The sequence below is a fragment of the Neolamprologus multifasciatus genome, chromosome 17 (genome assembly GCF_963576455.1).
Source record: "Neolamprologus multifasciatus chromosome 17, fNeoMul1.2, whole genome shotgun sequence".
Taxonomy (NCBI): domain Eukaryota; kingdom Metazoa; phylum Chordata; class Actinopteri; order Cichliformes; family Cichlidae; genus Neolamprologus; species Neolamprologus multifasciatus.
Genome location: NC_140455.1, coordinates 7,470,349 through 7,494,796, shown reverse-complemented (window position 1 = coordinate 7,494,796; position 24,448 = coordinate 7,470,349). Strand labels below are relative to the sequence as shown.

At 40.5% G+C, this 24,448-nt stretch overlaps 1 protein-coding gene across 2 annotated transcripts in view; it reads left to right on the top strand.

Moving 5' to 3' along the window:
- The window catches only part of LOC146498867 (ephrin type-B receptor 1-like), a 131,558-nt gene extending 108,686 nt beyond the window's left edge, over window positions 1–22,872 (top strand). Inside the window, exons 17-21 of one of the 2 annotated variants that reach the window (XR_014870211.1) lie at window positions 2,612–2,761; window positions 10,053–10,249; window positions 10,359–10,517; window positions 13,745–19,134; window positions 19,165–22,872. Coding sequence is in view for 1 of the 2 variants with exons in the window: in XM_085138026.1 (XP_084994152.1) it covers window positions 2,612–2,761; window positions 10,053–10,249; window positions 10,359–10,517; window positions 13,745–13,856 (618 nt within the window). In the remaining variant the exon portion in view is untranslated. Of the gene's footprint in view, window positions 1–2,611; window positions 2,762–10,052; window positions 10,250–10,358; window positions 10,518–13,744 lie in introns of both variants that reach the window. The other variant, XM_085138026.1, reaches the window with a different exon arrangement.
- Window positions 22,873–24,448: the final 1,576 nt, after the last annotated feature.

The following is a 24,448-nucleotide window of genomic DNA, read 5'->3' as shown; positions in this document are numbered from 1 at the left end:
CCGAATGTTGCAGCAGAATTTAGGATTCATCAGACCAGGTGCCATTTTTCTAATCTTGTGCGTTGTCCAATTTTGGCAAGCCTTTGTGAATTGTAGCCTACCACGTTCAGAGTCACCTAAATCACCTTTAAATGCAGGTTTACTTGACCATGTCTTCTAATGCCTAAATGCATTGCACTGCTGCCGTGTAATTGGCTGATTAGGCATTAGGTTGTGTTGATGAGCCGTTGAACAGGTGTACCTAACAAAGTGGCAAGTGAATGTATATAGAATATGTAGGAAAGGGATAAGATTTTTCCTATCCAAACCATAGTGGTTTCAATTTGTAGTCCATTTGTAGTCCAAGTACTGTTGACCAATTATATTTGGCAGTCAGAACTTTCTTTGTCATTACTCATCTACCTTATAGAGGCTTTTATTTAAAATGATTGAAATGTATTTTCCATATATATACATACTTTTGTTCAACAATTTGACTGTGATATGTGTTGTTTCCTACACACTTATCTGTGTGGTGCAGCCAGTCTGGAATCTTAATTAAGACTAAACTGATAAAGGCCGGATTGAAGTTTGTCCTGCGGGTGGTGAGTTGGACATTTTAGAAAGACTCAGCTTGTCAGATCATTGTCACACCGATTTTTCATCAATCTAAGCCGGACTTCACGGGCCCGCTGCCGTACCTCAGCTCATCTGTGCTTTGAGCTGAATGTTAATACTTTAAATTAAAATGTGCTTGACTGATTACATTAAACATGTTGTCACACACTGCTTGAAGGTAACAATTTGTGTTATTTGTTTCTGCCGCTTCTCACTCGTCCCTGTGGTTGTGACTGTACTCACAAGCTTGCTCGCTAATAAAAACTATGTTGAGCCACTCACGATGTTCCTTTTACAGTTTAGATGCCTTTGCACACAAAAACATTCACTGAGTCTTTTTTTTTTTATATCCCGCCAGTCCTGCATTGGCCATTATCCTATAGACCTATAGGCATAGACCTGGCCGTTCATATTGTTCACACAGCATGTTAACCCTGAGGCCGATAAAAATTCAATTATAAGCTTAAGAGATCATAAATTTAAGCGATATTTTGAACTCGCAATGAAAAATCAGAGTACTGTACTCCATGGGAAGAATAAAGATTCAGGCTATCCTATTGGGAAACAAATATAATTCATAATTTAACCCTCTGAGGTCTAAAAACGGATTTATGCTTTCGTGTTAAATCTACAACGCAGGTATGTTGTAACTGCAAAACCCTCCACAGACGTGTAATGTACTTGCACGTAATGTAAGGACTATTGTGATTGGCCTGTTCAGTACCGTTGATTCATCCTGTGCATCCAGCTATGTTTTCTCTGCAGTTTTTGAGTTTATTAGTGAGAAAACTAATAATCAGAGCCTCAACCTCACAACCTGACTCACAAGTCAAGAGTGGGCCATGGGACAAGGACATGAACACTAGCACTTTGGTTGTAGGAGACTACATTGGTTGCATCGTTGACTGGACCAAGATTCACCACAGAAGTCTAAATTAGTTTTAAATCTTCATCAGTGATGTCACTGACTTTAACTTTAGCTCCTGTGAATCGAAAATATGTAAGTTTTGTTTTTATTTCATTGCTTTCTCAGGTCTTGTTAATCAAGGAACAGATTCATTTTGATACATCAAAAACTATTCACATTATTTTTCGAAATACAAATTCTGTTTTAGCCTTTCCAAGGGAAGGGTACAGCCTGGGAGTATTTTTGAATCTCCTTAAACAAAAACAACGTGCCTCAGTGGGCTCAATTGTGTTTGCTCGCATCTATCTGTCGTGAAACACGGTGTTACCTCCTTACTAGGATAACACAGAGAGGAAGATTTGAGATTTGACAAGAAACAACAGGAAAACTAGATTAAACTGAAACACGCAAAGAAATAAATCCAAACCAATATTCAAAATGCAAACAAAACCCAGAGCACAAAACTAACCAGAATTAAAAACTAAAGTAAATACAGAGATCTAGGACCAGGATGGGGTTAAAGAAAAGTTTTTGCCTGATGGATTAAATACACACTGCCTTAAACTCACGTCACTTGCCTGACTTAAAAAGGAGTCTATTAAAAAGAAATGTTTGTCTTAAGCATTTCCTTTAATATATTAAATTTGATACACCAGCCAAACCAGCATATGGCAATGCATCCTTTTATCCTGGATTTCACTCAGCAGTCAGAAGGAAGACGTTTTTGTTTACGCACTACTTTGTCTTCATTAGAAAAGACAACAGCTGGCAGATGTGGATTTGTCTACGTGAAGCAGGTGGATGCTATCAAGCATCTGCTTTGTCTACACTTCCACACTCGAGAACAAAAAAAAAAGTAGGAAATTTCATGTTGCCTGCCCTTAAATTTCCCCTCAAATTTGCCATTTTTCTTTCTTTTTTTTAACACACGTGTGCATAATGCACAGTTTTCACCACCGTGTCTGATAAGAGACTTCAGCTAAGAACTATGTGACGAATACGTAAGCAGAACTATCAGGTATAAAGCTACAAATCCTTTTTTCCTTCCCTACTGCCCTTAGTTATTTATTTCCTTCTTTTCTTTTTCCACTTTTTTTTCTCACTCAGGGAGGTAAAATCCCCGTGAGGTGGACGGCACCAGAGGCGATCGCCTACAGGAAATTCACGTCAGCTTCAGATGTCTGGAGTTACGGGATCGTCACCTGGGAGGTGATGTCATATGGGGAGAGACCTTACTGGGACATGAGCAACCAAGATGTAAGTCACCACCTGCTTGCCTGAGAGAGGGCAAAAGAGAGAGAAAGAGACTCTTAGGTTGAGTTCTCACTGATGTCTGCGGCTGTAAAATACCGTGTTCGTCTGCTCCAGCACGTGTGTGTGGTGTTCGGGGGAAGTGCTTGTTTGTTTCCTCCGTCACAGCAGGGCGTCTGCATGTCTAGGAAACACACATGGAAAATGAGGACATCAATTTAAGTGTCACAGAAATGTTTGTTCCATGAAAATCAAACCAAAACGCAAAGGATTTTTTTTTCTTTCCTGGGATTTTCTTCTGGGAATATTTCATGGTAGTGACAGCTTTATTCCAATTACCTTCACAGTGTGAGCAATTTGCCGCGGCATTTCTTTACCTTGCGCTCTCCTTGTGTCTCGTCATATCACACTGATGTTTATTAAGTGTTCTGAGATCACATTCATCCTGCCGTAGTCAGTTCACATTTACTATAGTTGAACTTTAGTTAATAGCTGAGATAACAGTTATATTCACACCATAACATAACAGTGGAGCTTGTGAGTAGTTGTGTATAAAGCAAACTGCAATGACAACCATAAGTGATGCAGGATGTTTTAAAATCTGTTTTACTGTCATCACAGCTGTCAGAATAATGACTCTTGATTCAGTATTCGTTAACCATTTATAACTTTACAGTAACCATTCAGATAACAGACCAGTTAGCCAATTAGGAAATATCATTTCACCTCATTTTATTGTTGTTTTTTTAAACTGTAAAGGAGTCCTGTTATATATTTAATAGTTATTATAAAGTGGTGCCAGAAACACTTGTACTTTCTTTAGGGTGAGAATTCAATTTATTTTTTTACAATTTGTATTTATTTTTTTTCTTGCCTGTCCCGTTTGGCTCTTTTGCCATCAGAATTATTGTCTAAAGGCAAAGAAAGATGCCCAACGGATTTACTTTACCAAATGGACCATCCCAGCCTTGCCGCAATGGTCTATTTGATTCACCTTTTATTGTTTATTTTATTTTATTTTCACTTGTTAAATACGGGACAGACTTGACTGGGGAAAAGAAAGGGGAGAAAGAAAGGGAAAGAAAAACAGTGGGGAAGAGGGACGAGGATAAAGGGCAAAAACAACAAAAAACAACAAAATAAGCAGACAAAAAATACAAATATCAATCGCCTGGATCACCTGTTGAGAAAGAAAAAAGAGAGAACAAGCAGAAGAAGAAAAAAGAGCAACATAATAAACAACATCACGATGATCTATGGGAATGTAACAGTAAATACTAAATATTAAACATTATTGTGCAGCACGAGAATTAAATTTAGCTGTAAAACCCTAAAGGGGATGCAGTGCAGTCCATGAAAATGAATGTTCCACAACACTGGACTGCTGACATTTTTATTTTTAAGTTTCTGTTCTGAGAAGAAGCATGATGCGCAGATTATAGTTACAGCACTAAAACCCACTTCAAATCACTGAAGCTTTAAATCCAAATTCTAGCTCTCTCAAATGATATATCTAATGACTTTGACACAAAGGAGGCTGGGGATTTTACAAGCTTCCAGTTTCGCTCGAGTCAAAACTTTAAAATACATTTTATTGCCGCAGAAAATCTGCCAAGCAGCTTCTAGTGTGTTTATTACCCCAGGTAAATATCTTCAATCAGCACCTTCTTAACTCTATTTCAAGAAACCACAGCCCCGCTCCAGCAGCATTTACCTGGCTTTAGACCTTGTTAACTTTATATATAAAGTTTTCTTTGTAGGATGAACTGCCGAGAAGTTAATCAGTGGCAAGATCCCCATCCTAACTATAAGACTGAGACATAAGTCTTTATTTAAATCATAAAACGAATTCATTTCTTTATTTTTCTCTGTGGAGCACCATTTTCCCCATGTAGCTTCTATATCACCTTAAACACCTCTTTCCCCTTCTTTCACACATTCACATTTTTCTCCCCTCCTCCCTTGCAGCTCCCCCAGTCTTCTCCCCCATGCTTGCTCGCAAGCAACAGAAGCAGCCTATGCAGCAGTAATGACACAGTCAGTATAATGACTGAGACAGATTTATAATGGCAGAGACTGCGTATAATGATGAAAGTGTGTGTTACCACTAACGAAGGTCTGCCGGGGCATTAACTATGCATGAATCTCACACCCTAAACTCACACATATGACACACACCCTGCTAATCCACACACACACATGCAATCATACATGTGTAAAGGCATGCACGCACACACACACACACACACACACACACTTACACACACATGCAATTTCAAAGAACACGGAGCGGGGAAATTGTCAGCGGAGCCACTGCAGGTGCTGTGTTCAACATGAATTAATCATGAAAGAGACCTGTGATGTTTCACTACATTTGCTGCTATTTTGATTGACAGTGGTGCTTAAAGTGAATTTATGCAGCACAAAGCCCGAGAAGTGTGCCGGGGTCAAGTAGAGTTCACTCAGCGAACAGACTAATCCCCCGTGCTGCATTTACAGTAGGAGAAGCACCGCATTACCTCAGCTTACCGCGAGCTAGACTTCCAACTACACTGAGACAGACTTGTTGCTTTACATTTACAGGGAATTGTGACAAAAAGAAGAAACACACACACACACTAAAGTATTATTTCATTCTCGCACTACTGTAGAGGTAGAAGTTTGGACACAGACGTGCAAATCACAGCCAGACAAAAGGTGGAGCGAAAGTTTAGTAGGTCAATGATCAAAGCAAGGAGAGGCAGAGGAGTCCGAGGGGGCGAAAGCTGGCAGGAGTAAGTCCAGATACAGGCAGAGGTCATACATAAATGTAGGTAGGCAGGATAACATGACAAAAAGCTGGACCACTCTGGCAGGAATGCAAAACAGAAAATCTGGCAGTACTGTGGTTACAGGGCAGAAAAACACGAGCAGGTGTGCCGGTGGATGTGGAGGTCAATTGATGGTGATGGGTGGGTACACACCAGGGATTGTGAACCAATAAACAGTGAGCTGAAATAACTGTTGAGGCAGTAATTTGTAGACAAAGGGTCTTAGTTTTTGAATTTGGACAACCATTTTTTCTGAATAATCTGTTACCAGTACACTGGGTGGGGATGTGGTGGTCGAGATGGCAGAGGTATAGAGGTATAGAGATAGTTTAGTAGTAAAAGTAGTTTGTTTAATAAAAAATCTGCTGTCTTGGATTGACTGCTGAAACAAATCCTGACGCTGACAGAAGTTACCTCAACTAAATGGAACAACAACTTCTAAATAGCTCATCTCCAGGCTGTTCAACCCATCTCGGAGTGCGTGGTTCTTATGTCAGAGGAACCACCCACTCCCTGTAGCACTGAGTGATGGCAGAAGGAGCACAGCTGTGAGAAATCCCAGCACTGCCTTTCTTGGGTGATTTTTGCATTCTCTGACAACCAGCCATAGGTAGTAACCATCACTGACGGTTCCTCACTGGTATAAAGTCTGCAACCAGGTAGCTCTTAAGTGTGTATATTCTTCTATCTTCCCACGATAGAAGAATATTCCTCTATAGCCAAGGGAACATGCATCGTCTTTGATACCTACCTGGCATTGAGTTTGAAGATTGAGGCCAGACCAAGAATGTGGAATCACATGAAAGGTGACCAGCAAGGGCAAATTTTAGACCAAGCTCAAGGAAAACTGAACTCCTCCTTTCTGACACAATTGCACAGGCAACTCCAAAATGTTGGGACGTTTCTTTGGTCACTGTGACCAAAGAAAAAGATGCTCTAAGCACACAGCTTCATGAGATAGCTCCTCGCAGTCAGGACAAGGCAGACACAAAAATCTTTCAGCACGTCAGGGTCAGATATTCTTCTAAGAGCCGTCAGCGTTCTACCAGCCCTTAAGGAAATTTGTGTGCAGCAGTTGTTGATTGCCTTTGGCTACGGACAGAATCTGAAGTGGATCCTTGTGCATGACCTTTGCCTATCTCTGAGACTAGAGAACAGCAAAGGGATTCTCTTCTTTCATGCTTTCACGGGCTGTGTTCTGTTGTTTCAGCCTTGCCCATCAAAGACAAGAAGACAGCTTAGCAGACATGGGGGAGTATATAATGAAGCGTCTGATCACTTCGGCAAACTCAGCTAGTATCTACCAGCAGTGCATGTTGACATGTAGATATTAGAAAATTCTGTGGACAAGATATATAACAGGTCCAGTAGATGACCTTGCAAACCTAGCAACTTTCCTGCCAGGTTTGCAGGAAAGAGTGCATTAGCCACAGACATGATGGCAGAATATTACCTATTGCAGAGAGTTGTCAGCAGTTGTATGGATGCAGGTCAGAATGTTGTGGGTTCTGAAAATGTTGTGTTTCACCTATACAGCAGTGTGCAGCTGCAGTTTCTAGGACCCAATACGTTTGAAGAAATGCTCCAGTGTTGTCTAACTTGGATTTGTCTATTTTCCTTTACATTCGGCAGCTAATGTAAAGAAATGTAGTTTTCATAAAGCACAAGAATAACATCGAGTTTCCTCAGTATTGTTGTATTGATACTTACGTTTTAATTCAATTTCTGCATTTTCCTTTGTTAGAAATAAACAGAAAAGCTCTGACAAGTCTTCATAACTAAGCCAAATCAAGTTTTACCTCAGATGTGTCATCAGTACAGTTCTGCCATTTATTCTCTTTTTATGGCTCTTGAGTATATATTAATCCACCTTTAATTTATAAGGCAGAAAAAGAGACTGATTGTATGTGTCTAAAGAGTGTGAAAGATGACAAGAAAGATGATAGTAATTGGATGTCTGAAACAAGAAAAAATCTGCTAGACAGAACATGTATAAAAGATGATAGAAGGCACTTTTTAAACCTTCGGGGCACACCACAATGGGAGTTTTAAACATTACAACGATTGTAATTACAGCTGGGGAGAAATAAAAAATAATAATTTCACAAATCTGACACAGGGGGCAGAATAATTTCAGATAATGGTTACTAAACGTGATATTTCCTTTCTTTGATTATTTTTAGAGTGGCGAGGCAGGTAGTTTTAAATTCCATGATGTTCTGGATAATTACATTCTGCACTCAAAGGTATCCTGACACTTCTAGCACAACCTCTTTGCTTTACAAAATTCCTGCCTAAAAGTTTTCACAGGGAGAAAAAAAATCAAAACTTTGAAAGAGCTTTATCATTCTCAGTACCTGCACTGGCGTGATGAAATCAAAAGCTCCTCTGTGTAAAACTACCTGCCTTGACATCTGAGACTGCAGCAGAAGTTACTGCTGCTTAGAGATGAATATCTGGATATACTGTGCGACTGCACGCTGTGTCAGGATGAAGTTCTTAAACGGAAATTGGATCCTCTTAACTAATCCGAGTTTTCATTTTTATGTGGTTTTAAATAAAGCTGAACGAGGTAAGATTGTTCTATAAAAATATGCCTGTTTTTATCGACTGAAATCACAAAGGAGCCATAACACAGAAGACGTTCCACTCTTTGCCGTATGGCGGTCTGCCTGAAGCAAGTGACAAACAGCAGCGAGAGAGATTCACTCAAGGGGATGATCTTTTTAGCCCTTTAATATGTCGCACATCACAAACCTTCATATTTATGAAAACCTACTTTTGTCAAATGTATATCAAAAGCGACTAAATACAGTGCAATACTATATATCAAGACTTTAGGCTTTGATTTGGGCTAATTGGCTAACTCTTTTATATATTGTTAAATCCCTTGGCCTACAACTGGGCACTGTAGATACTAGATATGTGCTGATATGTCAGTCAAATATCACCATATCGGCAGATATTAGCCATGGCGATCATCATGGACGTAGCTAACATGACATCACTCATTGGTTTCTGAATTCCGTCTTTTATGTTTCATCAAGCACCAATGATTAGATGCAACATTACCATCTTGGTTGGTGACAAAGAGTGTCTGGTCTGACTGTGAAACTGGCTTGTGACTGACAAGTCATTAGCCAATGAACATTCAGGTTTCATACCATAGATAATCCCATTTGAAATATAGTATAACCGACATTAAAAACACAGATTCAATATTTTCAGTATGACCCAAATCCCAAAAGTGGCTGAGACCATAAAAGCCCTTTTTCCAAATTTCTGGAGGACCGGAAGAGTTTTTCCAACCACAACCATCGCCATCTGGTGGCCTTTAGATAGAATGCAGGTTTATGCTACTTCCATGTTGATTTCTTTTTGTTGACCAAGAAACTACATGTATGTTTTTTACTGTCTGTATTGCCAGTGACTGTTATAAATTGCAATTATAAAACTAAAGTAGCAAATTAAGATGCCCAAATGGTCTATAGAGCTATATCATTATCTATGATTATATCATTATCTAATTAATTTCTTCAAGTTTAAAAGTCTAGAGATCATTTAGAGATGACTGCTACCATATCACCCCAATAGAGAACTTTGCTCTTAGGGTGCTGGCTTCTGCCTCCCATTCTACTTTTTTAAAAGTAGAATGGGAGGCAGAGCCTTCAGTTTTCAGGCTTCTGTGAAGGCAGCTCCCAGTTTGGATTCGGGAGACAGACACCGTCTCTACTTTTAATATAAGGATTAAAACTTTCCTTTTTGATAAAGCCTATAGTCAGGGCTGGATCGGTTAGCCTGGTTTGGTAATGGGGGCACTGAGTGTTTCTTCTACACTCTGTTTCTTTTGCACTGTATGTCTTTTGTCCCATCTTCCTCCTGTCACCCCCTGATCCTGGTTCTGCTGGAGATTTCTTCCTTTTTCCTTCCCACTCTCATCAATTGCTTGCTCATGGGGTGTCATCTGATTGTTGTGGGTTTCTCTGTATTAGTGTAGGATCTTTACCTTACAATATAAATCACACTGAGGTGACTGCTGTTGTGATTTGGCGCTATATGAATAAAATTGAATTGAATGTACATTGTTTATGAAATAAGATTTGGCAGTTGGACTAGTCAGAACCCAAACAGGTAGGAGATAGAGCTGGACTCTTTGGAGCGTGACCCTTGTGATGTGATTGGTTTTGAAAACTTCCTGAACACAACAGTACCATAGGTTAATGATGGAGAGAAGGAAAGCTGTACAATAGTAGGTCCAAAGGAAGTACAAATTAGAAGGGGGAAAATAGAAGACCAGGAATAGCACGGATTTAATAAGCTACATCTTTCTCATTAAACCTTGCCAAAGCTTTATTATAAAGATCCTGATTATATAAGCTTTCACCCGTGAGCCTTAAATATACATCATGCTGCAGTTTTCTTCTATAACCTTTTGTGGTCATTTGGGTCTTCTCCTTTTCCTGTCTGACATTTCTGCTGTGCCCTAGGTGATAAATGCCATAGAGCAGGACTTCAGACTTCCAGCTCCCATGGACTGTCCAGTAGTGCTGCACCAACTGATGCTGGACTGCTGGCAGAAAGACAGAAACGCCCGGCCAAAGTTCCCCGATATTGTCAGCATGTTGGACAAAATGATACGCAACCCTGCATCTCTCAAAGCTGGCACCAACAACATGGTCCCTGGGTGAGCAGAGATACAAACTCATTTACATACACAAACACACTCTCCCTATCTTATCCCTCTGTTTCCCTCTGTTTTAAACTCCACGTTCTCTTGTATCTACTCTCTGCAGTCCTCCCCATCATCCCTTGTTAGACCGTGGAGCTCCAGACCTAAGCAGGGTGAGCTCAGTAGAAGACTGGCTGGCTGCACTGAAGATGACCCAGTACAGAGACTCCTTTCTGGGCTCGGGCTTCACCTCTTTGCCGCTCGTCACGCAAATCACAGCTGAGTAGGTTTAGCCATTAAATTGCCTCTATTTTTGTCTGTCTGCTTCTCTTTGCCTGAGTCTCACACTTAGCTGATCCTGCCAAGTCGGCATCTTTTTTGTTGGAAGACTGGTGGGGCAGCTGGTTGGCTGACTGTGTGAACACTTGTCTGTCTCTCTGTATCTGGCTTGCTTACTGCCATCCTTATTTTTTCTATGCCTCATGGTATAAAATGCTCCAAGTGCCATTATATCACAGACAAATAAAAAGCAATGCGTCCATGAAAGAAATTTGCACAGTTTAGCAGGGTTTAATCAATGAATGTCATGAGTTTTGTCATTAGAAGAAATGGGTTGATCACTTTTATCCTGTCTGAATTACCCTGCAAAGATTGCATGTATGTGTGAGAGGTGTCTCTTTAATTCATTTAGACAGCTGCTGGGCCTGTCCTTAATTTTCTATCTGTGAATAGTCCACCCATGGTTGCCGCCCTTACCTTTGACCAAAGTGCTAGACCTGGAGCTGGTCCCCATTGGTTACACTGTGGCTGTCTACCACTCCTAAAATAGGTCAAAAGCAGAGGGTAAATTTCACCAATGGGATTAATTAAGTGTATTTTAACACAGTTACGATGTAATAAAGGCAGAGTTGGAATACTGAGTGAACTTTAAAATACTTTTCATGCAAAATGAATCACTATTATGAGAAAAATGGAGATAATACCTACCTGAAGTCACTTTTTAGGAGTTTTTAATTGGGTATTCAGTCTCTAAAATAGTACTGATTTCAAATTTCTGCCCATGCTATGTTGCTATTACATAGCTAATATGTAGTAATGTACAGTACAGTGCAAATGTCTTTGACCACCCATCATTTCTTTATATTTTGCTGGTAAAATGGAGAGTAGCTGCAGCAGTAGTTTTTGAAACATGAGTAGAAATTATAGCATATAAGCCGAATACATAGTTATAAATATTGACTTTCTTCATAAACATCAGTATTTGGAATGACCACGTTTATTCTTCAAAACAGCCTCAACTTTCTTAGGTAAGCTTTTTGTGCTTTCTTTAAGTAGTCTTCAGAAATAGTTTTCCAGGCTTCTCAAAGGTCATTCACAGCTCTTCTTTGCATGTTGGCTGCCTTTTGTTCTGTTTTCTGTCACGATAATCCCACGCTGCTTTATCTGGGCTCTGTGGAGGTCAATCGATGACTGATGGTGTTCCATTGTGTATTTTTGTCTGTCCAAGTATGATTTTACTGCATTGGCAGTGTGTTTGGGATCACTGTCATGCTGAAAAATGAAGCTGTTGCCAGTCAGGCACTTTCCAGATGGTATTGCATGGTGGACCAAAATCTGATTTCCATCAGTTTAGACAGGATCCCCAAATTAGGACACTTTCCTCTGCAGATCGTTTTAGACACTCACTGCTGTAGTTGACCTGTTGTCACTGATTTTCAATCCAGTTCTTGTGTAGTTTTGTATGATTTAGCCTTTTTTCCCTGTTTCGGTCCCTAAAGCACAGCGTCTTGACAGCCACCTTTCCACTGAGACCATTTCTGATGAGACTTAGGCGAACAGTAACTGGAAGGGCTTCAAGATGCCTCAAATTTTCAGTCTAAATAAATCTTTCTGCAATGGATGGTGTACCTATTTACCGAATTAAGAAAGGAAATTATTACACAGTATATGCTAATGCAGTAAACATTCAGAGTGTGTCTAAACCAGGGCTGTTTTTTTTCTTAACAGCTAACACTTACAGATATCGCCAAACATGAAAGCAATCACAAAGCTACTGTACTGAAAGGAGGACAGCTCTAAGGATGCACTCACTGAATGTTGTGTGTGATTGTGCCAGTTCAAACTGTGGCTGCACAGAACGGGCAGATTGTGGGTTGCAGCTTTATGCAACCCACAATCTGTTATTTGTTACAGAAAACCAAAGCCATCCTTACATAAGAACTTAGTCAAAAATATAGTTTGGACTTGTCCACTCATCTTTGTGAAAACCAGTTTGGCTCGGATCAGCACCTCTTCAAAGTTTGTTAATTTTTTTTAGGTTAAAGGTTTTAGTTTTAAGGTTAAAGCCGGTTTAGGTTACAGTTCAGATAATAGTGTGGCACTCAGTTGCGGTAGTTAAACTTAGAAGCAAGAGACATGAAAATGCATTAATGTCAATAAATGTCCTTTCAAAGTTAACCCACAAACATGCCCGTGTTTGTGTATGTGTGCCCCTGGACCCACGCACAGACTGGAGCAGGCAGCAACAACTCTTGACTGACAACCACTTTTAGCAAAAATATAAGAGCTGCTCATCTAAACAACTCGGCACTGCACCGAGGCAGGATTTGTGTATTGAGGTTTAGGCTTCGACACTCTGGCCTGTCATTCACTTTCAATGGGGTGACGTCATGCGTTACAGAACTGAATTGTGAATTCATTGCTTTGCTTTTTTCGTGATGTTCATGCTGAAATCCTGAAAAAAAATGTTTTTCCAGCCCAGTCACATTTATTCAGATCCTCCAGCTATTCAAACCGCTTTCCAAATCCCGAGAGAGCGAGGTCCATTTCAATATCAAAGTGTAGCAGAAGTTGATAGTTGTGGGTGAGCCATTAGCATTAACTGAGCTAGAGCTAGCTTAGTTGATGCTAGCTAACAGTTTATTGAAGCTTGTCAGTGATTGGTTGTTGTTGCTATGACAATCGTGCCAACAAGGATGGGTGCACCTTACACCTTAGTCACACCCACTTTATAACTCAGCGATGGCCTCTCCTGTATCTTCCCTGTTAGTTAAACACAAGCTACTATTCTGTAGCAGTTACAAACAGACTCTACTACCTGTTCAAGCTGTTGTGAGCACTGGCACCTTTTCTTGGCCAGTTAAAGCGCTGCTCATGTTTACTGTAGTGTTGATTTCCTGGTTTACAATCCTACAGACAGCAGTTCCAATGATAACCATATAAAAATTGATTTATTTTTTTTGTGCCTTTTTTGGGTAGTGACAGTAAAAACAGGAAGGGGGAGGTGGGTCAGGTGTAGCAGAGGGCCTAGGATGGTAAAATGGTAAATGGCCTGTATTTGTATAGCGCTTTACTAGTCCCTAAGGACCCCAAAGTGCTTTACACATCCAGTCATCCACACATTCAGACACAACACTGATTTTCTACATGGTGTACTACATGGAGTGTTCAATTTATATTTGATTGTTGTTATGAAGACAAAACCTTATATCTGTATCTCTGTCTTCCCAGAGATCTGCAGAGGATCGGAGTGTCTCTAGCTGGACACCAGAAGAAGATCCTGACCAGCGTGCAGCTGATGAGGCACCAAGCCGATGATCAGTCTCCCACCGAATCCGTGTAGCCACACGGGGGAAATACTCGACCTGGGTGCAGTCTGTGAGCGAGCAGGCTGTCCTATACTTCTGTTTTTAAGCTCATACAATTAAGTTTGCTGCTTTTGGAGATCTCAATCACTTCACGCGCTTTCAAAAAATCATCGTTAGCCATTTGTGTGTCTGCATGGACAGATCCGTCCCCCAGTGACTTCTTTCACGCCATTTAGCTTCCAAAACGAAAATGGCTCCTGGGAGAAATTCAGTGTAGATGCATTATTCTCACAAAGAATAAAAACAAAAATAAGTGGGAAAAAAGGAAAACTTACAGAGCATGAGGCTCTAAAATCATTACCCCCCTTTTTCCACATGCCAGCGTAACTGTGAATGCTATCACTGAAATCTACAGACCATTTAAACCATCTTGAATTAAAGGAAGATTGTTTTGTTTTTGTTTTTTTTACATGAGGACACAAAACACTCTGCTTTGAAGAAGAACGTGGCTGAGCAGACGTTTATATGAAGGGGCACAAACCGGACCAAAAGACTGACAAATAGGGTTTTAAGAGACGAGACGCGCGAGCAGGCTTGTTAAATCCAGAGACTACTTCAGCGTGTTCCTGAAAAATTGCTACCATCTGAATCCTGACAAGAGCCAACCGTTTAAAGGGGACCTTTTTTTAATAAAAAAAGCTATCTTCATATTGAAGAGTTTGTACATATTTGTGATACGGGATATTTCTTTCCTATTTGCTCATTAGCGTTTGCGTTCGCTAACAGCAACAGACAGTTCAGTGTCGCTGGAGTATTTGTGACTTCTCAACGATTCTCTTCCCCGCCTGAATCATCACTGGAGCAAACTCTGAAGTGCTGTGGACTGCAGACAAAAAAAGAAAGAAAATAGGTTTCAGTGTTCTGGTTTTTTTCTTCTCCTTCTTTTTTTTTGTACTTTCCGTGCAGCCATGAAAAGATAAACTCTTTCAGTGAAAGTGCTACCAGGGCCTGGCCTACTTAAAGTACTTAATTCACAGAGAACTCATAATGGATGATGTTTCACAATCAGCACAAATGCCCACTGAGTAAAGCCAATTAGAAATATTCAAACCATAGTGGTATGTCTCTCTTTTCTGAGCCAGGAATCAAAGCGCATGCATGCTTGGTGGCGCAGAAGAATAAAGCAGCTTAAGACTGTGGGTACTGTGTCATTACCAGCTATCGAGATTGCACCTGTTGTGAAAGCGCCGCGGTGTCCAGAGAATCTTTAAAAGACACCAAAGGTATCCAGTGTTCTTGTGATTTGGCTGCAAATCCTAAAGCCGCCTGCCAGCCAAGCACAAAACCAACCAGAAATCCAACGCTCATGTTCTGTCCACGCGTGGAAACAGATCTCCCCGTCTAAACTTTGTCATGGCCGCCGTCCAGGTGGCATTCATCGCTCAGCAGCAGGCAGCCATGCAGGACTCTTTGTTTTCATTCATTTTTCTTATTCGCCGGACACGTTGCCGTCAGAGCCTGTTTTGACAGTCTCATTTCCCGATTGACATCTCCGATTAATACCGCCGCGTCAGTTTGCAGATGAAATAACAGGAAATGACCTATCCGTGTTCCTCATCTGCAGACGGCAACCTTTTCAGTGTCAGAGAAGAGATAAAGAGATCAAACAAGAAGAGATAAAGTGAAATACCACGTTTTCAGTGAAGAGGCAAAACTGGTGACTTATTTATCTTTTTTTTTTTTTTTCTAAATACTGAAGCTCGTCCTAACAAAATATGATATAAAGAAGGCCTGATCTCACTACAGGGCACACTGGTGGAGAAGCACTGGGAGATCTCTTTTATCTCAGCGCTGAGCGGATTACCAGCTGTGAAACAACAGCAGGCTCGCTCTGCCTCCAACCACCACCACCCCGCCAAAAAAAGCCCCTCTGGTCACACGCGTGCACGGATTACCCATCAGCACCTCTGATTGGATGTTATGATTTTATTTGTCATCTGCTGCGAGCTCGGGCTCATGATGACAGAAGTGACAGTTGTTTGCTTTAACACGCTTTCACTGCTGCATGGCTCCTACAAAAAAAAAAAAAAAAAAAAAATGCTGTGTTTGTGTTTGTCTCGCACCACCGCTCGCCACTGCTGGGATGCCCCAAAGTCTTTTTATTTATGAACACTGTGACATTGAAGGGGTCTGTGGCTTTTCATTTCTTTTTTTTAAACCTAAAAGAAGAAAAAAAAAAACAAACCTCCAAACATTTCAGTTTGCACTTGTTTCCCCGAAACTCCACTCCAACGGCGCGGCCCGCAATTGCATTTGTTGCCTGGCAACAGCAGCTTATTGAGCATTTTATCAGGAAGTATTGAGATCAACTGGGAGCGTGTCAGTAGTTCAGAGGCATAATTCGTTGTGAATAGATGCCTGTGGAAAAAAAAAAGAAAGAAAACAGTTTCAGCCCTGGCTCCGGGGTTTAATAAAGAGCGAGACAACTAGTGCGCCCTAAAAGCTCATATTGAATGCCACCTAAGAAAAGAATAGACGAAAAAGAAACAAAATTCATGCAGAGGAAATGAAAACTATCAACACAGACAGGCATCTTGCTGCGTTATGCAACATCTGTAGTCGAGTGTGTCTGCTCTTCAGATTCATGTTTTTCTTTCTTCTCAGCAAGTGTAAATGTTAGTTTTGGGAACCATTTCACATGTTGCTGTGTCAGTGTTTGTGATAAAACAAAACCAAACCCCAATGAAGGCATAAGTGATCTATGACACATCTTGTGTTTATACCGTTGCGCGTCTTGGTTCAAGCACAAGTGTTCGCCACAGAGGGGATGCTGGGAGAAATGTCAGGAGGATGATTTGAGTGTTAAAGATGGAGTTTGTGAAAGCAGGTTTCTGAGTTAAAAGGTAATCCACCCTGAATCTGTTGCCTAAAAACAAATCATAATAATAAAAAAGAAAGGAGAGCATGTAAACAAGTCAGGAGCCAGATATGTAGCTATGCTGTCTGTAATGTATGTGTAATTCTAGCTTGAGGCTAAACTGTGTTAAGTTTTAGATTTTTCTCATTTTCTCTCCTATAGAAAAGTTTTATTTCGGATGAAACAGTCCATCATTGACATTTGTTTGCTATTTTTACACACACACACACACACAAAAGTGAGCCGAGCTAAACTAAACAAAGACAATGAAATGTGATGGTAAAATAAAATGATGAAAAAAAATATCTCCCACTCACTGTCAACTTTTAAAAGTTTGAAGATGAAAAGTTTGCCTAAGACACTCGCTGTGTCCCAGTTCCACATTAGAAACTAATTCTAGTCTGAAGAGTGTGCGCCTGCTGGAAAAGCAACAAAAGAGAGTATAGTCAACAAAAAAAGAAAATCGGCATGCACGCACAAAGAAGCGAAGAAGCATAGTGACAGCTTGCTAAAAGTGAAAACTAATCGTGGATGGTGGCAAAGTAGCTCTGAAAGCACGGCAGAAAATAAGTGTAAGACAGGACGAGGGAGATATTTTATACGTGTTCGTGTGAAGTTTAATTAGCGCTGACATTTAGAAGACCCAGTCTGGTTGGCGTCCGTCGCTCTGCGGATGGGATCATTTCTTGTCAGTGTGAACCAGTTAAAGGTGCCCTATCCGGGGACACTGCTGGCAGAAACTAAATGAACTCATCTTGTGCTCCGAGTTTGATTCGTACCAGGACCAACCACGCTTCACTGCCAAGTCATACACTTGCACATTGGGTCACACAGTTCTCCCACTCAGCATTTTATGTGCTGAGAATCTAGCCAGTGTTAAAAATGGAAGAATAACCTTAAACAGTGTTTTGAACTCTGTTGAGTCCTGTGTGATGGCTTGTTTGAAGCAGAGCAGATGGTGACTTGTTTTCCCCTCTATGCTTGCCATAGCTGTATGTGTGACTTTGCTGGTCATTACTACAAACCACAGACTGTGTATACAACATAGAGGTAGGCACTGGGTATAAAAAGTGGAGGCAGCGCCAAAGTACCTTTAACTATCTTATTTAATATAATGCAATGTTCATTTACTAAATTATAGTCCCATTTAGAGCTAAACAGATCATCAAGTTGGGTATGCTTTTTTGCGTGGCTACATTGTCACTGTCGTACACTGCTCAAAAAAATTGAAGGACTACTTTTTAATCAGAGTGTAGCATCAAGACCATTAAACTTCTGGGCTGTTAATCTGGCCAGTTAAGTAGTAGACGGGTTTCTTAATCAGTTTCAGCTACTTTGGTGTTGATGAGACTAACAGGTGGACTAGAGGGGCACCAGTGAGACAACCCCCAAAACAGGAATAGTTTTACAGGTGGACTGATATTTTGTCCCTCTGGATTTTTTTTACTAGTTTTGCATTTGGCTGGGGTCAGTGTCACTGCTGCCGGCATGACAACCTGACCTAAATCCAACAGACAAACTCTGGGACATAATTTTTCAGTTCAGCTGATGCTACAAGGTTGCACTTCAGACTGTCCAGGAGCTCAGCTACACCCTGGTCCAGGTCTGGGAGGAGGTCTCTTCAGTACACCATCCGTCTTCTCACTAGCAGCATGCGGGGCCAAACAAACTGCTGAGTACCATTTTGGGTCAGCAAAATGACAGTTTTGCAAAGCAGACCAGCTTTCCACATCATAATTTCATGTCAGTTGTATTCTTCAATCCAGCCCTCTGCAGGTTGATCATTTTCATTCCCATGAAATGATGTGGCATCCTTTCATTTCTAACACATTACCCAGTCCGTATCAGTCTAGATATGCAGCATGATATTTCTCCTATTGATATCTGCTGTGTTTTAAAGCGTTCCTTTAATTTTTGGAGCAGTGTATAAGTGGTGTATGCAACATTCGCCCATTATTTTCCCCATTTTTTTTTACAAACGCAGTCCAGTTTTCAATTTCCTTTCCTTTCCTTACTGCCTGAGATGCTTCCTATGTGCAGAAGATTGCCAAAGACACCAATTGGAAACTTTAGGACTGCTGTAAGACTTGTATCAGAGTCAGTCAGCAAACTCAGTGCTTGTTATCCTGTTATCTTGTGACTAGTTTTCCTTCTGCATGCAGAGTTTGCTGATGCTGGCTGCTGCAGTCATGCTGCAGCCTCGTATTCAGACTACTTTTCAATGCCTAATAATTTATTATCACAGTAGTGTAATAAGTGTTCATCATATCAGTTGGCTCGAGGAGGCAATGTCAACACTGCTAAGCACTACTCCCTGCCTTCGCTCTTGCACAGCAGCGCTTCTTTTCATGCTACTGGCACCTGAGATGATGGTGAACCACTGTGCATGCCCATATGTGTTTGTGTTTGTATGTGCAGAGAGACAGGATGTCTCTGGTGAAAATACAGACCCACACTCTCTTTTTGATTATTTTTTTCTTCTTCAGTTTTTTTGCATACCAAGTACAAAAACACAGACCTGGAACTGCTTTTGTTTTAACGTGATATGCCACTTATCATTTATACATTTTGCACATGGCTTTTGTGTCATGTTGACATTTGCACGCCTGCACATAAAGCGGCACCTGATCGTTTTGGGAGCACGTGAACGTATCCGTGACCACAGCCCATCTCGTTTGCGAAAACTCCACGTCTGATGCAGCTCCAATGCATTGTGCTCTGCTCGCTGTAAGTGCTGCTGTAAGGCACACATGACAAAAGCCCTCATTCAGTTATTCTGCAGAACTGTCATCAAAACCCGACATTTACCGCAAGATCTTTAAGATAAAATTGCCTTTCAGACTCCACTGTAGCCGTCACACTATATTTAGCCACTTACGCACAAAAATGAGAAAAGTAGACACCTAAACAACAAAGTAGGCCCAGAAATGCATGGTGAGTCTCCTCTAAGTGCTTTAGGGTGGATTTATCTTTTAATTGCAGATTTTCTTTTTTCTTTTGAAAGCTGGTCAGACTGGGCTGCTTTTCTTTCTCCTCTGCTTTTTCTCTGGTGTAATAGATACTGTAGGTGAGGCACCAGATGAGTGCGTGAGAGTTATGAAGAGAGGGGAGGAAAAAGTAAAAGGGAATAGGTAATAGAAGGGGAAAGAAGGGAAGGGGAAGGATTAGCAGAAGAAGAGAGAAGCGGGGTGGGGAAGAGGGGTGGAGGAGCAAAGGCAAAGCTCGACTTGTGTTTGAATAAAAATGAGGCTGGGTGTGGAGAGATTACTCGTTCTCTTTTTGTCTCTCTCTCTCCCTCTCTGCTCTACCCAGCTGTCCTCCTTCTCCTAATGCCCACAGCCTCTCTGAACTGCTCACTCTGCTTCCAGTCCGCATTTCCACCGTCTCTTTTTCACTCAGAGTTTGAAGGCAAGCAATCGTTCTGCGTTAGAAGCACTCCTCTCTCCAGCAGTTTTGAACTTGCATCTCTTAAGGATATATTGGCGCCTATTCTTTACATAAAAGACCCCCGCACTGTTTTGTTGTGGGCTTTCAGCAAACTATTTATGCCGGAGCTGTGGAAGTAATGGGCTTTTCCTCTTTTCCACCTGCTTTGCTCCTCGCGCCCAGTCGTTCACAGCGATTCATCAGGCTGACCTCACTGTGGCTGTGCACACTGCAAGGGCAGAAAGGGGTTTTCTGGGATGCTCAGCAGAAATTAATAGGCCTAAACAGATAAAGTCTGCTGACTTTGGTGGTCCTCTGATTTTCCCTCTTGCCCCCCTGTAACATATTCAAAACTGTGGGTTACCAGAAACTGCTATTTACGTGAATTGGGTGGATCACAATGAAATTCGGTTCACGTTCCCCTCGGGATGAGTTGTAATTTGTGTGGTGATATTGCTACATTTAAAGCATCATCATTAGATTAATGTGTCCGATACTTTGGTTCATAACCAAATAAGTGAGAAACAGCAGTAATTCACATCAGCCTCAGCTGTACTTCGTTGCTGCGTGCTACCTAAGCTAAACCGTGAACATCTATCATACCTGATGAGCAAGTTAGCCTCATAATTTGGGGTTGTTATTAAATCGCTAACGTTAGCGCTTAGCTGAAAACACATTTGAGTTTGCTTTCACTCGGAAAAATATATTCCCTTACAACTGCAAGTTCTTTTCAGTTGCATTTCAAGCTCTCCGGGAAGAGACGTTCTTATTTAAATGATTGATGAAGTCTGCAATCCACAAGACTTTCATCCAGGAGTCGAGGGTTCGACTCCCATGTGTGACCCTTTCTTTACTGAGTTCTTTTTGTGACTTTCAAGTTGTCTGGCTTAGGCACCAAAAGGATGCCACATCATTTGGCGCAGTTATGAAATGACGGGGATGAAGCTACAACAAAAGGCACAAGTATTTCAATTACAAAAATATTTGTGTAACTTCACAAATCCAGGAGAAAATAATGAAAAACTTGTATGGGGAATGTCTTTTGCAAAAAAACAAAACAAAGAAAAATGGAAAAAAATAAATAAATACAAAGAATTCTGATGAGCATATTTCCCCAAACTGTGACAATATATGTCTTCTGCCCGAATGTATAAATATTTGCGTTGAGCTTTGTAATCTCATTTTACACAAAGTGTTTCTTTAAACCGCAGGCTGGCTGTGCACACTCCCTCTGCAGAAATTTCCACTTTGTTGTCTTTCTCATGGTAATTTATTTTCCTTCGAACTGCTTGCCATACCTTTTAGTATGTATGTAATGTACTATTTCTCTTGAAAAAAGAAAAAGCAGCTCAATAATCAGCTGCATCTGCCTTTCTCTGTTTACCAACAATAACGTTCTAGGTGTTACTGCTCATATAGTCAGAGCATCCCACTGTCATGTATTATAATACTGTAAAATAATGTGAATATGCGCAAGCCTGTGCATCTTTGTGTGTTTGTGTGCGCGTGTGGGTGTAATATAATGTGCGTGTGGATGTGTGTGTGCGTGTGAGTGCTGTTCAGTGTACAGTAAAATGTTTGTATTTTGTGCGTGAGTTTGTAGCTGTAAACTTTCTGACTCTTACATTTACAATGCACTGTTTGTCAATAAAGAAAACAATTCAAACCCATGACTTCGGGAAGTCAGTTCTGTTTTGTGATGAAGAGGAAATTTAAAGTTTATCAGGTTGGGACTCGGGTTGCTGGAGCATATCACAGGTGACGCAGGGTGAGAGGTGGAACACAAGTTGGACAGTTCGTCACAGGCTGGGTTAATATACAGTTCTTTGTGGGACTTAAAAGGATATTTTCGATCTGCCATGCAGAGATTTGGATGAGCACATCATGTAAGGAAGCATACGTATCCATTGCATCGGCACATATTACAAAAGATGGATGTGGAAATGCTCTGATTATATGCTTTTTAATGACCAGGGTGGGTGTGGGTGTAAAAGTGGGACCTCGGTATATAGTTTCTAATGATTTTATAGGTTCAGTCACTAGTTTCTGTTCATGTTGAATACAAAATAAAATGCATTTTGTAAATGATGTGTAGATTTAAAAAGGGTATTATCCCGGGTATAGTCATTAGTTAACCATTTGTGATCGACTAGCCGTTAGCCAGTGAATGTATGTGTACTTGTTGACATTACAATGAAAGTATAAATCTTTAGTTATTATTCATCTCTGACTGTTTTCCACAAGTGTGTCTTTCGCTGTGACTTCAACTATATTTTATATATCATATCAGTAGGTTAGCCTACCATGACATAAAGCCCACAACTTAGGCTCTGTTAGCTTACAAACCCACCTCGAGCACCTCATAATAATAATAATAGAAATAATTTGTTTTCTGAATCCAAACAGAGAACAGATTGAGATTTGTTATTACATGTATGGCTACATTTACAGCTCACAGACACTGTATCCGGTCGTTAAGTGATGACGTGACGAATCCTACTTCCGGGCCTAAAGTAGTCTGCGTTTAATATGGCTTTTGTGTTGTTCACATGTTAATGTTTTGTATTTTCTTCTATTTAATCTCAAAAAGCTCCTAAAACAGTCAGTGATCACTGTTGACCTCCCTCAGCTTTTATTACCGCTAATCATTTATTTAAGCTCAGTTTTTAAAACCTTAGGATGTAACTACAGCCCAGCCCATGCAGCAGTATATGAATGACTAACCTCGTATTGTGGATGGATTATCTCAGTTGTTCTCCTGGCTGAAGTATGGTCCTTTTACAGCATCCTGCCATGCGATTACATTTGTTCCTGACCACCGAGAACATTCACGTTAACTTTTATTGAGTGGAAAAAAAGTTAGCTTGTTTATATTATGCTAACATAGCTGTGTCGCTAACGGTCACGTAGCACATCATTATATACCAGCTAGCCAAACTTCAGTAACCCTACAAACGTCACTGCTGTTTAGTTTTCTGACTTCATTTATGTTGGAAGTGATAACAGAGCTGTATGTTTTAATTTGTTTCCAAAACCCCGCAGTCAGGACCTGCTATATTGTATTTAGATAGAAGCTAGCGAGCTAACTTCCTGCTAACTTCTAACTCCGTTAAATGTCATAAATTCTGTTTTCATGGATGCCTGGATGTTAAACTCAATTGTTACACCTGGTAGAGCAGAACGCTGATCATTTTATTAAAGATGAAAGACTTTAGACAGTTTTTCAACTCTCAGTAATGCCATCGTGATCGTTTGATATATGGACCTGCAGCGGAGTTTAGGCCCAGACACGGCTAGTGACGTCAGACTTAACGACCGGATAGTGTTGCATTGTTTTAGAAGAGCTAGCAGAAGCTTTTCTGAAGTTTGGCCAGGTGAGCTATGCTATGCTAACAACATTTACCTTTAAACATCCTGATTATCGATGAATTTCTCCCACTTTTATTAAAACTCTTGATGCCATTTATCTGAACTGAGTGTATTGGGGGCGTCCAGTGTGTGTGTGTGTGTGTGTGGGGGGGGTGATCCACACATAAATGTATTATACAGCTTCTGCTCTGTATAAACAGTTTGTGCTGGAAGGACTTTTTTAAGCAGCGTAACCTTCTCACACTTTAATGGTGGGATAACAATATAACATAGTCATTTACATATGTTGTCACCTTTATCGCCACTTCACCAGTTTGCTGTATATTTAGTTTTAATGAGGAGATTTTTTTAAGGATATGGTTGAGTTCACTGTTTTTCATAGTTTTATACATAGTTCAGAGGACTTTGTGGAAGTCCAAACTCAATATAAGAAGATAACAGTTGAACAGTTGCATAATGTTTAAATTAAGTCTACTCAGGCTGCAGTAATGGTAATCAAAGTGCTTGATATTCTTGGTTAAATGTTTACTGCTGGAGGCAACATTAGGCCTAAATTGTACCTGTTGTAGTGTAAGATGCATTTCTCAGAAGATTATAGAAGACAAGACATGATAAAAAAAAAAGATAATAAAAGTCTATAATGACTTTTTCTTTTTATACCAGCAGACTAAGTGAATTTTATTTTATTTTACTTTAAAAATGTGAGTGATTCATGTTTTTGACTTTGACTCTTTGTTGATTAACGGGGAAGTTTATAACCTGTGAGTCTGAATGATGCAGAGCACTTTCCCTCAGAGCACTGGAGGTATTTAAAGGGGCTGAGCTGACAAAAAAATTCACAAAAATCTCAAAACCCACAATGTGGGGTAAATTGAAAGACATTTAAAGCTAGAGTCACATGTAAAAGAAACCTAT